The following is a 14102-nucleotide window of genomic DNA, read 5'->3' as shown; positions in this document are numbered from 1 at the left end:
CTCAGTTACCATAATCCCAATCATATCTATCTGTATAGGTTTGACACGTGTGTTTACAGGAACTACATGATTATAACTCATTACAACTGTATGTAGGTGCTATGAACCAAGTCCATAGTCTCACCATTCATTACATGCCTTAGCCTTCTGTCGTCAAAGTTCTGATTGTGAATTCTAACATTTGTATTGTCTCCGTAATTCCAACAAATAAGAGATATAATTTGCAAAATCAACTTTATTCATTGAGAGGCGAGATGAAAACACCTCTATTCCAGTTGAAATATACTATTGTTTGATGTTCTACAAGGATACAAAGATGTTCTACTAGTATTGACTGATGCTTCTGGAAACCCACCAGGTGTTCATCTGTCGACCTGATGCAGACACCAGGTGTTATGTCTGATGCAGACACATGCAAAGTTCAAATTTTTGACAGAGACACCAGATGTTCTCGTGTCTGACAGAGACAACTGTAGGCGTTCATCTGTCCAGTTCAGACAGCACATCCAGCAGAGGAACAGGTGCCATTAACTCCATAGTGAGCACAACAATGACATCTCAATCCCCACCCATGTCAATACGACCTGCACATTAATACCACCATGTTGAAAAGGACTGTCCATGTGACTATTACCATATATCGGTGAGACCATCACATCAAAATGACCATCACATCAACATGACCATCACATCAACATGAGTATCACATCAATATGACCATCATGTCTATATGACCATAACATCAATATGACCAGAGTTCATGTCTACATGACCATCACATCAATATGACCATCACGTCAATATGACCATCACGTCAACATGACCATCACGTCAACAAGACCATCACATCAACATGACCATCATGTCTACATGACTATCACGTCAATAAGACCATCACGTCAACATGACCATCACATCAATATGACCATCATGTAACAAAGACCATCACATCAATATGACTATTATGTCTACATGACCATCAAATCAATATGACCAGTGTTCATGTCTACATGACCATCACATCAACATGACCATCACATCAATATGACCATCACATCAACATGACAATCAAGTCAATATGACCATCACTTAAATATGACCAGTGTTCATGTCTACATGACCATCACATCAACATGACCATCACATCAATATGACCATCACATCAATATGATCATCACATCAATATGTCTATCATGTCTACATGACCATCACATCAACATGACCATCACATCAATATGACCATCACATCAATATGATCATCACATCAATATGACCATCACATCAACATGACAATCAAGTCAATATGACCATCACTTAAATATGACCAGTGTTCATGTCTACATGACCATCACATCAACATGACCATCACATCAACATGACCATCACATCAATATGTCTATCATGTCTACATGACCATCACATCAATATGACCATCATGTCAACATGACCAGTGTTCATGTCAATATGATCCCAACACACATACAAAAGCAGCAGGTGCCCTATGTATCATGGATACAGTCAACACCTTGGTCTTCACCCTACATTAACTACAGTAACACATGTCCAATAAGCTGGAAGGGCAAGTCTTGCATAGCCTCACCATCCCTGGCTGGCCATACCCGGCATTGAGCGAAGCACTGGCACAACAAGCACTGATCAAATCTGCTTCAAGTATGTGAAAATCATCTGCATACATCATGACAACAGATTCAACATAGCCCAAAGTAAGATAGTAACTGATTCTGCTGATTACCATGGTAACAGATTCTTTGGAATACCCTAACAACTGGATCCTGAATGGATACATATTTAAAGAAAAATATACCATTGTGTTGAAACAATGAATCTGAAATATGAATATTGGTCTGAGGCACTTCTTTACTTATCTTAACATACATATGTGGCACTGACACCAGTGGCGCCAGGACAAGTGGCTCCTAACTTGTAATTTGGCATGCTGGAAAACATCATCTTGTACAAATGATTTCACAAAAATATTGTACATCATTAAAACAAGTTTGATTGTAAGTTACTATGACAACAATGACTGGCTAGGTCTAATTAGTTACATCAGTGTTCTCTGTGCTTTGGCAATCATATGATCCAACAAACTTCTCTTGCAGCAAGTTTACAACAGTGAAGTTGAGGATTATAAATAAAAAGAAATTATGTCTGAACATGACCCTGTCTAAGTGCTTGTGACGCATGCTTGTCACCATTCTTCATTGTATCAGGAGATACTAATGCACATAACATTATGATTAATCAACACTGGAATTGAACACATCTTCATATGTATTTGACAAAAGAAGAAATGTTGGGAAAATCTACAACCAAAGGCTTCTCAAGAACTGCATAAAACTTCCCTCTGAAACACCAGGGAATGTTGTCTCTCATCCTTGCTATCACTACAGTCTTGTACTTCCCACTGTATTGAAGGCAATCACATGAAAGAAACACACTTTACAATCTTTTCAAAAACTGTCATAAAAAGTAGCTAAACTGCTCTCAGTACCATGGCAAATTCATCATTGCTTGTAGGAGAGAGTTTAGTTGCCCTCGTGAACAGAATATCAGTCACATCAAGGCATGTCAGTTTAATGTGTAAAACACTTCAATGAGACCCAAGAGTATGGGTTGGTACTAACAAACCAAGGATTATAACTATCATCAATCTGGAATTCAAACCGAACTGATCGGGACCTCTGACCTGGGGAACACGATGTCAGACAGCCAAGTGTGGCACATCAGATAACTGATCGGGCCCTCTGACCTGGGGAACAAGATGTCAGACAGCCAAGTGTGGCAACTCAGAAAAACTGGGCGTCTGACCTCAGCCTGGGGAACACGATGTCAGACATCCAAGTGTGGCACCTCAGATAACTGGGCGTCTGACCTCAGCCTGGGGAACACGATGTCAGACAGCCAAGTGTGGCACCTCAGATAACTGATCGGGCCCTCTGACCTGGGGAACAAGATGTCAGACAGCCAAGTGTGGCACCTCAGATAACTGGGTGTCTGACCTCAGCCTGGGAAACACGATGGCAAACAACAGCCAAGTTGTCTTGCATGAAGCTTCTTTTTCCAAACCTATGAGTCTAACCTAACCCTGTATGATCCCAGGTCTATGTGTTTAACCTAGCCCAGTCTGTTTTAAACCAAACTGACCAAGTCTGACTTGAAGAAGATCTTGATGAATTGATTTTTCTCTGATTTCTTACAGTTTGGCACACTACATATTGGGACTTCATACACCATATTCGGTCAAACATAGTTATTCGATTCTGGCAATAAAACTTAACAGAAACAAAATCAAAGTTGTATCTAAAATGCATAAGTTACAGTCAATGCTTTATATTTACAAATGTAACGAGATACAGTATGAAATACACCAACAACATGTACAAATAAAACAACCCTAACCCAACCCATCCCATTCCAAGATGTATGTCACTGGGTGAAGCCGGGCCTTCATTGGGTGTATTGACAGCCAGGACTTCATTTGGTGGAGCTCCAGCCAGGACTTCATTGGGTGTATCTACAGCCAGGCCTTCATTGGGGGGATCGACAGCCAGGCCTTCATTGGGTGGATCGACAGCCAGGCCTTCATTGGGTGTATTGACAGCCAGGCCTTCATTGGGTGGATCGACAGCCAGACCTTCATTGGGGGCATCGACAGCCAGGCCTTCATTGGGTGTATTGACAGCCAGGCATTCATTGGGTGTATTGACAGCCAGGACTTCATTGGGTGTATTGACAGCCAGGCCTTCATTGGGTGGATCGACAGCCAGACCTTCATTGGGTGGATCGACAGCCAGGCCTTCATTGGGGGCATCGACAGCCAGGCCTTCATTGGGTGTATTGACAGCCAGGCATTCATTGGGGGCATCGACAGCCAGGACTTCATTGGGTGGATCGACAGCCAGGCATTCATTGGGTGTATTGACAGCCAGGACTTCATTGGGTGTATTGACAGCCAGGCCTTCATTGGGTGTATTGACAGCCAGGCCTTCATTGGTTGTATCGACAGCCAGGCCTTCATTGAGCGTATCGACAGCCAGGCCTTCATTGAGCGTATCGACAGCCAGGCCTTCATTGGGTGTATCAACAGCCAGGCCTTCATTGGGTGTATCAACAGCCAGGCCTTCATTGGTTGTGGCGACAGCCAGGCCTTCATTGAGTGGATCGACAGCCAGGCCTTCATTGAGTGGATCTACAGCTAGGCCTTCATTAGGTGTATCAACAGCCAGGCCTTCATTGGGCTTATCGAAAGCCAGGCCTTCATTGGGTGTATCTACAGCCATGCCTTCATTGGGTTGATCTACAGCCATGCCTTCATTGGTTGTATCGACAGCCAGGCCTTCATTGGTTGTATCGACAGCCAGGCCTTCATTGGATGTATTGACAGCCAGTCCTTTATTGGGTGTATTGACAGCCAGTCCTTCAGTACTTAGTGTAGGCTGGATCACCCAGTACTTAGTGTAGGCTGGGTCACCCATGCAGGCAGTACTTAGTGTAGACTGGTTCACCCATGCAGGCAGTTCTTAGTGTAGGCTGGGTCAACCATGCAGGCAGTACTTAGTGTAGACTGGTTCACCCAATGCAGGCAGTTCTTAGTGTAGGCTGGTTCACCCATGGAGGCAGTACTTAGTGTAGACTGGGTCACCCATGCAGGCAGTACGTAGTGTAGACTGGGTCACTCAGTACTTAGTGTAGACTGGGTCACCAATGCAGGCAGTACTTAGTGTAGGCTGGGTCACTCAGTACTTAATGTAGACTGGGTCACCAATGCAGGCAGTACTTAGTGTAGACTGGGTCACTCAGTACTTAGTGTAGGCTAGGTCACTCAGTACTTAGTGTAGACTGGGTCTTCCAGTGCAAACAGTACTTAGTATAAACTTGGTCACCCATGCAGGCAGTACTTAGTGTAGACTGGTTCACCCATGCAGGCAGTACTTAGTGTAGGCTGGTTCCCCCAGGCAGGCAGTACTTAGTGTATGCTGGGTCACCCATTCAGGCAGTACTTAGTGTAGACTGGGTCACCAAGTACTTAGTGTAGACTGGGTCACCCATGCAGGCAGTACTTAGTGTAGACTGGATCAACCAGTACTTAGTGTAGGCTGGTTCACCCATGCAGGCAGTACTTAGTGTATGCTGGTTCCCCCAGGCAGGCAGTACTTAGTGTATGCTGGGTCACCCATGCAGGCAGTACTTAGTGTAGACTGGGTCACCCATTCACCCCGTACTTAGTGTAGACTGGGTCACCCATGCAGGCAGTACTTAGTGTAGGCTGGGTCACCCATGCAGGCAGTACTTAGTGTAGGCTGGTTCACCCATGCAGGCAGTACTTAGTGTAGACTGGGTCACCCATTCACCCAGTACTTAGTGTAGACTGGGTCACCCATGCAGGCAGTACTTAGTGTAGGCTGGTTCACCCATGCAGGCAGTACTTAGTGTAGGCTGGGTCACCCATGCAGGCAGTACTTAGTGTAGACTGGTTCACCCAATGCAGGCAGTACTTAGTGTAGGCTGGGTCACCCATGCAGGCAGTACTTAGTGTAGACTGGATCACCCAGTACTTAGTGTAGACTGGATCACCCATGCAGGCAGTACTTAGTGTAGACTGGGTCACCCATGCAGGCAGTACTTAGTGTAGACTGGATCACCCAGTACTTAGTGTAGACTGGTTCACCCAATGCAGGCAGTACTTAGTGTAGACTGGTTCACCCATGCAGGCAGTACTTAGTGTAGACTGGTTCACCCAATGCAGGCAGTACTTAGTGTAGGCTGGGTCACCCATGCAGGCAGTACTTAGTGTAGGCTGGGTCACCCATGCAGGCAGTACTTAGTGTAGGCTGGCTCACCCAGTACCTAGTGTAGGCTGGGTCACCCAGTGGAGGCAGTACTTAGTGTAGGCTGGGTCACCCATGCAGGCAGTACTTAGTGTAGGCTGGGTCACCCATGCAGGCAGTACTTAGTGTAGGCTGGGTCACCCAGTGGAGGCAACCCATACTTAGCCAACCTGTTCATCTCTGGCAGGACTCAGGTTTGCACAATGTGTCGTGAGTATAAAGCAGAGCACATTTTCAGTCCCAATCAAATACAATGAAGAACATCATTCAGCCCTAAAAGTAAAATGAAGTCCTTCAAATATCTTAAAATACCTTCAGCATAGAATCTTATTAAAAAAATGATCTTTCTAATTGAGCCAATGTAAACTCTGGGTAATGCACTTTACATGCATGGTAAATGTTTCAACATTAAATTTAACGAATTGCAAGGCATCACACATATTTACACCTGTTTGTCCTCTATGCAAGCACCTGCAGCCTGGCAAGCTCCGCCCCCCTCTCCACATCCTCCTTCCACTCATTCGCTCTCACCCCTGCAGACAACAGTGCCAGGCAAACTGCAACCTCGGACCATCACTCATTCACATGTGCAGGAAATCATTGCATGGAGGCTATCACAGACATGGATTTCAGCCCTGTCCATAGCAATATACACATCCACATCATACAGTGTCGGTGAGACGGTCTCAACCCACAGCATACAGTGTCTGTGAGACAGTCTCAACCCATAGTATACTGTGTCAGTGAGACGGTCTCAACCCATAGTATACAGTGTCAGTGAGACGGTCTCAACCCACAGTATACAGTGTCAGTGAGACGGTCTCAACCCACAGCATACAGTGTCTGTGAGATGGTCTCAACCCATAGTATACAGTGTCAGTGAGAGGGTCTCAACCCACAGCATACAGTTTCTGTGAGACAGTCTCAACCCACAGCATACAGTGTCAGTAAGATGATATCAACCCACAGCATACAGTGTTAGAAAGACGGCCTCAACCAAGAGTAAACAGTGTCAGTGAGACAGTCTCAACCCACAGCATACAGTGTCAGTGAGACGGTCTCAACCCACAGTATACAGTGTCAGTGAGATGATATCAACCCACAGCATACAGTGTCAGTGAGACAGTCTCAACCCACAGTATACAGTGTCAGTGAGATGATATCAACCCACAGTATACAGTGTCGGTGAGACAGTCTCAACCCACAGCATTCAGTGTCGGTGAGACAGTCTCAACCCACAGCATACAGAGTTAGAAAGACGGCCTCAACCAAGAGTAAACAGTGTCAGTGAGACAGTCTCAACCCACAGCATACAGTGTCAGTGAGACGGTCTCAACCCACAGTATACAGTGTCAGTGAGATGATATCAACCCACAGCATACAGTGTCAGTGAGAAGGTCACAACCCATAGTATACAGTGTCAGTGAGATGATATTAACCCATAGTATACAGTGTCAGTGAGATGATATCAACCCACAGTATACAGTGTCGGTGAGACAGTCTCAACCCACAGCATACAGTGTCAGTGAGAGGGTCTAAACCCACAGCATACAGTGTCGGTGAGACGGTCTCAACCCACAGCATACAGTGTCAGTGAGAAGGTCACAACCCATAGTATACAGTGTCAGTGAGATGATATCAACCCATAGCATACAGTGTCATTGAGATGATATCAACCCATAGTATACAGTGTCAGTGAGACAGTCTCAACCAGCAGTATACAGTGTCAAGAGAAAGTTTCAACCCACAGCATACAGTGTCAGTGAGAGGGTCTCAACCCACAGTATACAATGTCAGTGAGAGTGTCTCAACCCACAGTATACAGTGTCAGTGAGGTGATATCAACCCATAGTATACAGTGTCATTGAGATGATATCAACCCTAAGTATACAATGTCAGTGAGAGGGTCTCAACCCACAGCATACAGTGTCAGTGAGACGGTCTCAACCCACAGTATACAGTGTCTGTGAGACAGTCTCAACCCATAGTATACAGTGTCAGTGAGATGGTCTCAACCCATAGTATACAGTGTCAGTGAGAGGGTCTCAACCCACAGTATACAGTGTCAGTGAGAGGGTCTCAACCCACAGTATACAGTGTCAGTGAGACGGTCTCCAACCACAGTATACAGTGTCAGAAAGACGGTCTCAACCCACAGTATACAGTGTCAGTGAAACGGTCTCCAACCACAGTATACAGTGTCAGAAAGACGGTCTCAACCCACAGCATACAGTGTCAGTGAAACGGTCTCCACCCACAATATACAGTGTCAGTGAGATGATATCAAACCACAGCATACAGTGTGAGTGAGATGATATCAACCCTAAAGAGCATGTGCTGCCACAGGAGTCAGAGAGCTTGTGCTTCACTGTTTTGAATTTATAGACAGCAAAACATATTTTTTCTCAAGTTAAAGGTAATCACTGGCTGTGAGTCCTGTTGAATATCTAAAACCTTCCATAAGAATTAGCTTCCTGAATTTTTTCAAGCAGTGTTAAACATGGCTTTGGCTTTGCAGACCCAAATCTGTTTGGGCAGTCTGTAGGAGGTAATCTATCCATACCCTGCAACAAGTGATATCTTGGGCACTGCTATACGTCTGTCCATACACTGCTCAGCCACCCGGAAGGACAATGAAAGGTCTCACCGCTCAGACCAGCAAGTCTGCAGAAGCCTGTGGAGTACACGCAAACACCCACGACTCTCACAGCATTGATGTCCAGGATATATACAATAAGCATCTTCATCAGCTGGCAGGGGGAGGTAACTATTTGTTGTCTGAAGAAGGGAGGTAACTGTCATCTAAGGGAGGTAACGCAACAAGCAGATGTATATGGGCAGACCTGTTTGAGCCATGTTTTACTCCCACTAACCAAGCTGCTAGAGATAAATGGCATAGTATATCAGAAGTGACTTTTGAACTCCACATGTAAGGTAACACTGTATGCTAAGATTGCAGATAATATGTTCAGCTGGCAGAAAACGACATGTAGTCAAATTGTTTATGGGTACAATATGCACATCTGTTTGTTAACTGGCACACAATGAGGCAGGCTAGGACATATTTGTCTCTTGTAAACTGTCCGGCAATGGCTGATGTGTTCAGGTGCCTCGAGGCAGTGTTGAGCATGACCGCCAACTGCATGAGCCAGCCTTGCAGTCCCACACACAACCTTCAACTCGGTCACTTCTTCTTACTTTTCCTGGATGAGTTTGAGTTTGGTTTTGAGTCCGCCGGCATGGATGTGCGTTGCTCCTCCAGCCGACTCGACTGCACACGCTGGATGAGGTTGAAGAAGTCTTCGTCGGGCACAGTGGGAGCAGCTGGCCGCTGGGGCAGAGCACTCCTCTGGTCCTCCAAGCGAGATGCCTGTTGATAGAGGTACACACAAATGCATTAGTAATGCTGTTCCCACTCAACCTTAACCCTAACCACATACATTGGTAATGGGGAGCCTACAAACATTTCACCTGTAATGCACGACATGTTTAGCAATAAACATAATGTTCCTAATCCAGTGTTGCCATTCACATTACCTGCAGTACAGATATGAGGTTTTATTTCTCTGCCCATGTCATATATTGCCCTAGACTAGTAGAGTTTTTAAAGACACATACATGTCTCACATGGCATCTCTATGTAATTACAGGTAACACAGATATGTCTCACCTAGTCTCTCTATGTAATTACAGGTATAAGACATGTCTCAGATGGCTTCTCTATGTAATTACAGGTAACACAGATATGTCTCACCTGGTCTCTCTATGTAATTACAGGTAACACAGATATGTCTCACCTGGTCTCTCTATGTAATTACAGGTATCAGACATGTTTCACATGGCATCTCTATGTAATTACAGTTATCACAGATATGTCTCACCTGGTCTCTCTATGTAATTACAGGTAACACAGATATTAGGGGTGTAACAATACATCGGACTATCGATGTATTGCAATAGTAAGTGCCCCGATATCAATTTATCGATGTGAGTCACGTTTTGCAATCGATAGTATCGATGTAAGTGTCCAATATTGATAGTTTCGATAGTGTACGGACTTGTTTTATTTTGTACCACTTTAGTGTTGTCTTTATGCGTTGAAAACGTATTCTGATTGAATATGAGACATGTTTCACCTGGTCTCTCTATGTAATTACAGGTATCAAACATGTCTCACCTGGTCTCTCTATGTAATTACAGGTATCAAACATGTCTCACCTGGTCTCTCTATGTAATTACAGTTATCACAGATAATGTCTCACCTGGTCTATGTAATTACAGGTAACACAGATATGTCTCACCTGGTCTCTCTATGTAATTACAGGTAAAACAGATATTAGGGGTGTAACAATACATCGGACTATCGATGTATTGCAATAGTAAGTGCCCCGATATCAATTTATCGATGTGAGTCACGTTTTGCAATCGATAGTATCGATGTAAGTGTCCAATATTGATAGTTTCGATAGTGTACGGACTTGTTTTATTTTGTACCACTTTAGTGTTGTCTTTATGCGTTGAAAACGTATCTCTTCAGCGAATTCAGATGAATAAACAGGTATAACAAACTTTGTCAATAAAAGATTACCGTGTGAATATTTTCTCGTAAACTAAGCCGGAAATAGCCATTAGCTGCGCACACGTTTCCTCCAAATCTACCGGTGATTAAGTTAAAAGATTCAACTTCAAAGAATTTTGAAGCAATGGTCGGAAGAAAATGTGTCTGAATTCATTATTTTATCACAAATAATATATTCCAATCGTATTATTTTAGTTGCAGCTACTTCTATATATACTTAATATTATTAGAACCATAAGCGTAGCACTTTGGTACAGGTGGTATGCAGGATATTTTTTTACGTATAGAACAATCTGACCATTCACCGTAGGTACTTAGCTTGAAAACTGGTATGTCGGTTAGAGTTATTTGCCCCTCCTGTCTCTTAGCAACCCTTCCATCATGGCGGCAGACAAAGTTGAATTTGTCACAAATCCGTCCGCCAAATCAAAAGTTTGGCTTTGTTAAAGAGGACAACAATGTCGACAAAAAGCGCATTGGTTGTAGAATTTGTGGAACAATCCTTAGATATAGTGGAAACACGACAGATTCGTACGATCACATGCGAAGAAAGCACTGTTCCACTGGTGCAACGAGTTGTGCCAGCGCCAGCGGCGAAACACGTGGTAAGACATCGCCACCTAAGAAAAAACAAATACAATTGACATACACAATGAACTCTAAGAAACTTCCTGCAAATTCACATCGTGCCCTTGCAATATCCGATGCCATTCTTGATTTCATCATCATGGATTTGCGGCTCTTCAGTGTCGTGAGTAATCCAGGTTTCAGAAAACTTATTCAAGTGTTGGAACCAACCTATACGATACCCTCACGTCAGTATTTTTCTGAGATATCTACAAATATGAACAAACCAAGAAGCAAGTGACATCTGACCTTTGTAAAGCTACACATGTATCTCTGACGACAGATGGCTGGACCAGCCGTGCAACACAGTCATACATAACTCTTACAGGAACTCTGATTGATGACAACTGGAACCTTCAAAATCATGTTCTGCAGGTAAATCTTAAGCTAAAGTTTGAACAAGATATTTTAATTTACAAATGTTGTGATGATATATAATTTATCAAATTTTGGATAGACCTAATATATATTTGATCAGATATGAATAACAATTAATTAAAAGAAAAAAAATAGAAAACAATTTAAACATTTTATAAATATTTGATGTAAATTGATTTTAAATATCAATAAAAGTTAATGAATTCAAATGAAGTGATTTTGTAAATAAGAAAATGAATTCAATAGGTATATTCAGTATTATTCACCATTTTGCTAAATTAGACAATATACATTGTCAATATAATAAATATATTTCAGACTAGAGCTTTGCCAGAGGCCCACACTGGACTAAACATAGCTGCCGTCCTGAAACAAGGGATAGAAGAATGGCACCTTGATCGTAATTCTTCACCATCACTTGTAACTGATAATGCTGCGAACATGTATGTGGCGGCACGAGAGGGGGAATTCAAGGACCACATTGGCTGTTTTGCGCACACTCTGAACTTGTCAAGTGGAAAAGCCTAGAAAATTGACACAGTTTCAAAACTACTTGCCCGTATGAGAAAGATTGTTGGATTTTTTCACAGGAGCACAACAGCAGCTGCTTTGCTTACAGAAAAACAGCTCTCACTCAACCTTCCTAAGCATAAACTCATCATTGATTGTGCAACAAGATAGAACTCTGCAGTGGATATGACAGATAGGTTCCTTGAACAACAATCTGCCATCATTGCTTCGATGACCTCCAAAGAGTTGAGAGGTAAATGTGATGAGTCCTATTTGTCCGACAAAGACATCACTTCTGCTGAAGAACTATTGTCTGTGCTTACACCACTGAAAACTGCCACAGTGGCACTATGTGAGGAGAAGGTTCCTACCCTCTCAATCGTGCTACCTCTTCAACAGCAGTTGTTGAATAACACTCTTGCAGCAAATGATGATGACACCAAATTCATCAAAGATGTCAAGAAAGCTGTATCCCAAGACTTGGGAAGACGCTATGTAGATGAAAAAGTCAAAAGCACTTTACTCACTGCAACACTTTTGGATCCTAGGTTTAAGTCTGTACCATTCCTAAAGGACAACAAGAAGTTGGCAACATACCAGTCTATGACATTTGAAGCAGTCAAAATGCTAGAACACTTTGAAACAAAGGCCAACACACCTGCAGAAGTAAAGAGTGAGCCATTACCTGATCTGCCAACTCTACTTGATCTTCCCTCACATGAGAACTCAGGCAATCAGACTGATAACATGGAGGTCGACCTTCCCCCGGTAGTCAAAATAAAATCACCAAACAGAAGTTCTGACGAGGAGCGTGTCTTAGCAACAAGTGATAAGTGTGATTACAGACCTACAGCCATGTCAAGTTTGTTTGGTGATGTGTTCATAGTGAAAACCGAACCTGCCAAACCAGCCCTTGAGAGGAGGAAGAAATCACTAAGTACAAGAAGGTAGAACCAATACCTTTGTCTATGAACCCACTCACATGGTGGCGCCAAAGCCAAGGAGAATATCCATCCTTGGCACTCCTAGCAAGGAAATATCTTGCCATACCGGCTACATCAGTGCCCTCTGAGAGGGTTTTTTCAACTGCTGGAGACATAGTTACTGCACAGAGATCTGCATTAAATCCTGAGCATGTTGATCAACTCTTATTTTTGAAGAAGAATATGAGTTCTGATGCTATTTGACTTTCCAAACATGACATTCTGAAGTTATAAGAATGTGATGACAAAGTTTTATATCAGTTTAAGTGTTCTTTCAGTATTGTGTGTGGCAGAAGTATTTTTAAACTGAACGTGAGCATTACCTTTTATTGTTCTATTTCTTGTGAAAAGGTATTTCACAATCCACATTCATTATGAAACAAAGTCCATAATGTCTTCACATTGTCTTGGCTCATTTTAATTTATTTGATGTAAACTGAAAACGTATTATAGTTCAAAGCACATTTTCAATGTAATATTGATAATTGTTGAGTGCTTGTAAGTTTTCCCATGTATTGAAAAAATCAAGAGATATGAGGTGCTGGAACTGAAACTTAATGACTTAAGTTGGCTATTTACTCTCATGTGGAGCTTTTTCCTCAATTCTAGTCAGAGTTCAAGATTTATCTTTTTGATAAACTTGTTGTTCAAAGTGTTCATGCCATGGCAGTATGTCTGCTGACCGTTCTAGTCAAAGTTTAAAAGTTGTTTATGTTATCAAGTTTTGTTTGTGATAAATGGTTCTGTTTTCAAAGATAAGAAGTATATTGTTACAGACTGACTGAAAGAAATTCTCTTTGTCAGTGAGGTTCTTATCTAATTGTTAGGTATTGTTTTGATATACAGAAAAACACAATACATTGAGTTTATTGAGCATAAGACATGGAGAAGTTTCTCGATTACTTGATATTATTGATATAGTGCTAACTAGTGCTAACATTGTTTCGTTAATTTAAATCCGCAGTGAAATAAGATCTTATTCTACCATGATTCCATGAAAGGGTTTTGTTTCACATTTTGGTATGGTTGGTATTGTTTACTGCTTGAAAATAAAACAAAACTGGTAAAGTTTCAAATGTATAATTGTTTGTTAAAATATTTTATCTTAAAAGTATGAAGTAATGTTTGCCAATAGTTATTGCAATAGTATTGCAATAATACCTCTCAATATCA

At 42.4% G+C, this 14102-nt stretch overlaps 1 protein-coding gene and 2 pseudogenes across 2 annotated transcripts in view; 1 reads left to right on the top strand and 2 right to left on the bottom strand.

Annotated features, from left to right (window-relative positions):
- Positions 1 to 254: 254 nt before the first annotated feature.
- Positions 255 to 5351, bottom strand: LOC139459941 (homeobox-like protein HDP1; annotated as a pseudogene).
- Positions 5352 to 7014: 1663 nt separating this feature from the next.
- Positions 7015 to 14102, bottom strand: part of LOC139459940 (G-protein-signaling modulator 2-like) — a 72893-nt gene continuing 65805 nt past the window's right edge. The window contains exon 14 of one of the 2 annotated variants that reach the window (XM_071241677.1): positions 7015 to 9222. In XM_071241677.1, coding sequence (XP_071097778.1) covers positions 9037 to 9222 — 186 coding nt within the window. In that variant the 3' untranslated portion in view covers positions 7015 to 9036. The remainder of the gene's footprint in view (positions 9223 to 14102) is intronic. The other variant, XM_071241676.1, reaches the window with a different exon arrangement.
- LOC139459390 (E3 SUMO-protein ligase ZBED1-like) lies at positions 10813 to 13133 on the top strand (annotated as a pseudogene).

Source organism: Haliotis cracherodii, unplaced genomic scaffold, assembly GCF_022045235.1.
Source record: "Haliotis cracherodii isolate W230 unplaced genomic scaffold, xgHalCrac1.p SCAF_13, whole genome shotgun sequence".
NCBI classification, from domain to species: domain Eukaryota; kingdom Metazoa; phylum Mollusca; class Gastropoda; order Lepetellida; family Haliotidae; genus Haliotis; species Haliotis cracherodii.
Note: the sequence above shows the minus strand (reverse complement) of the source record. Positions and strands in the feature narration are given on the sequence as shown.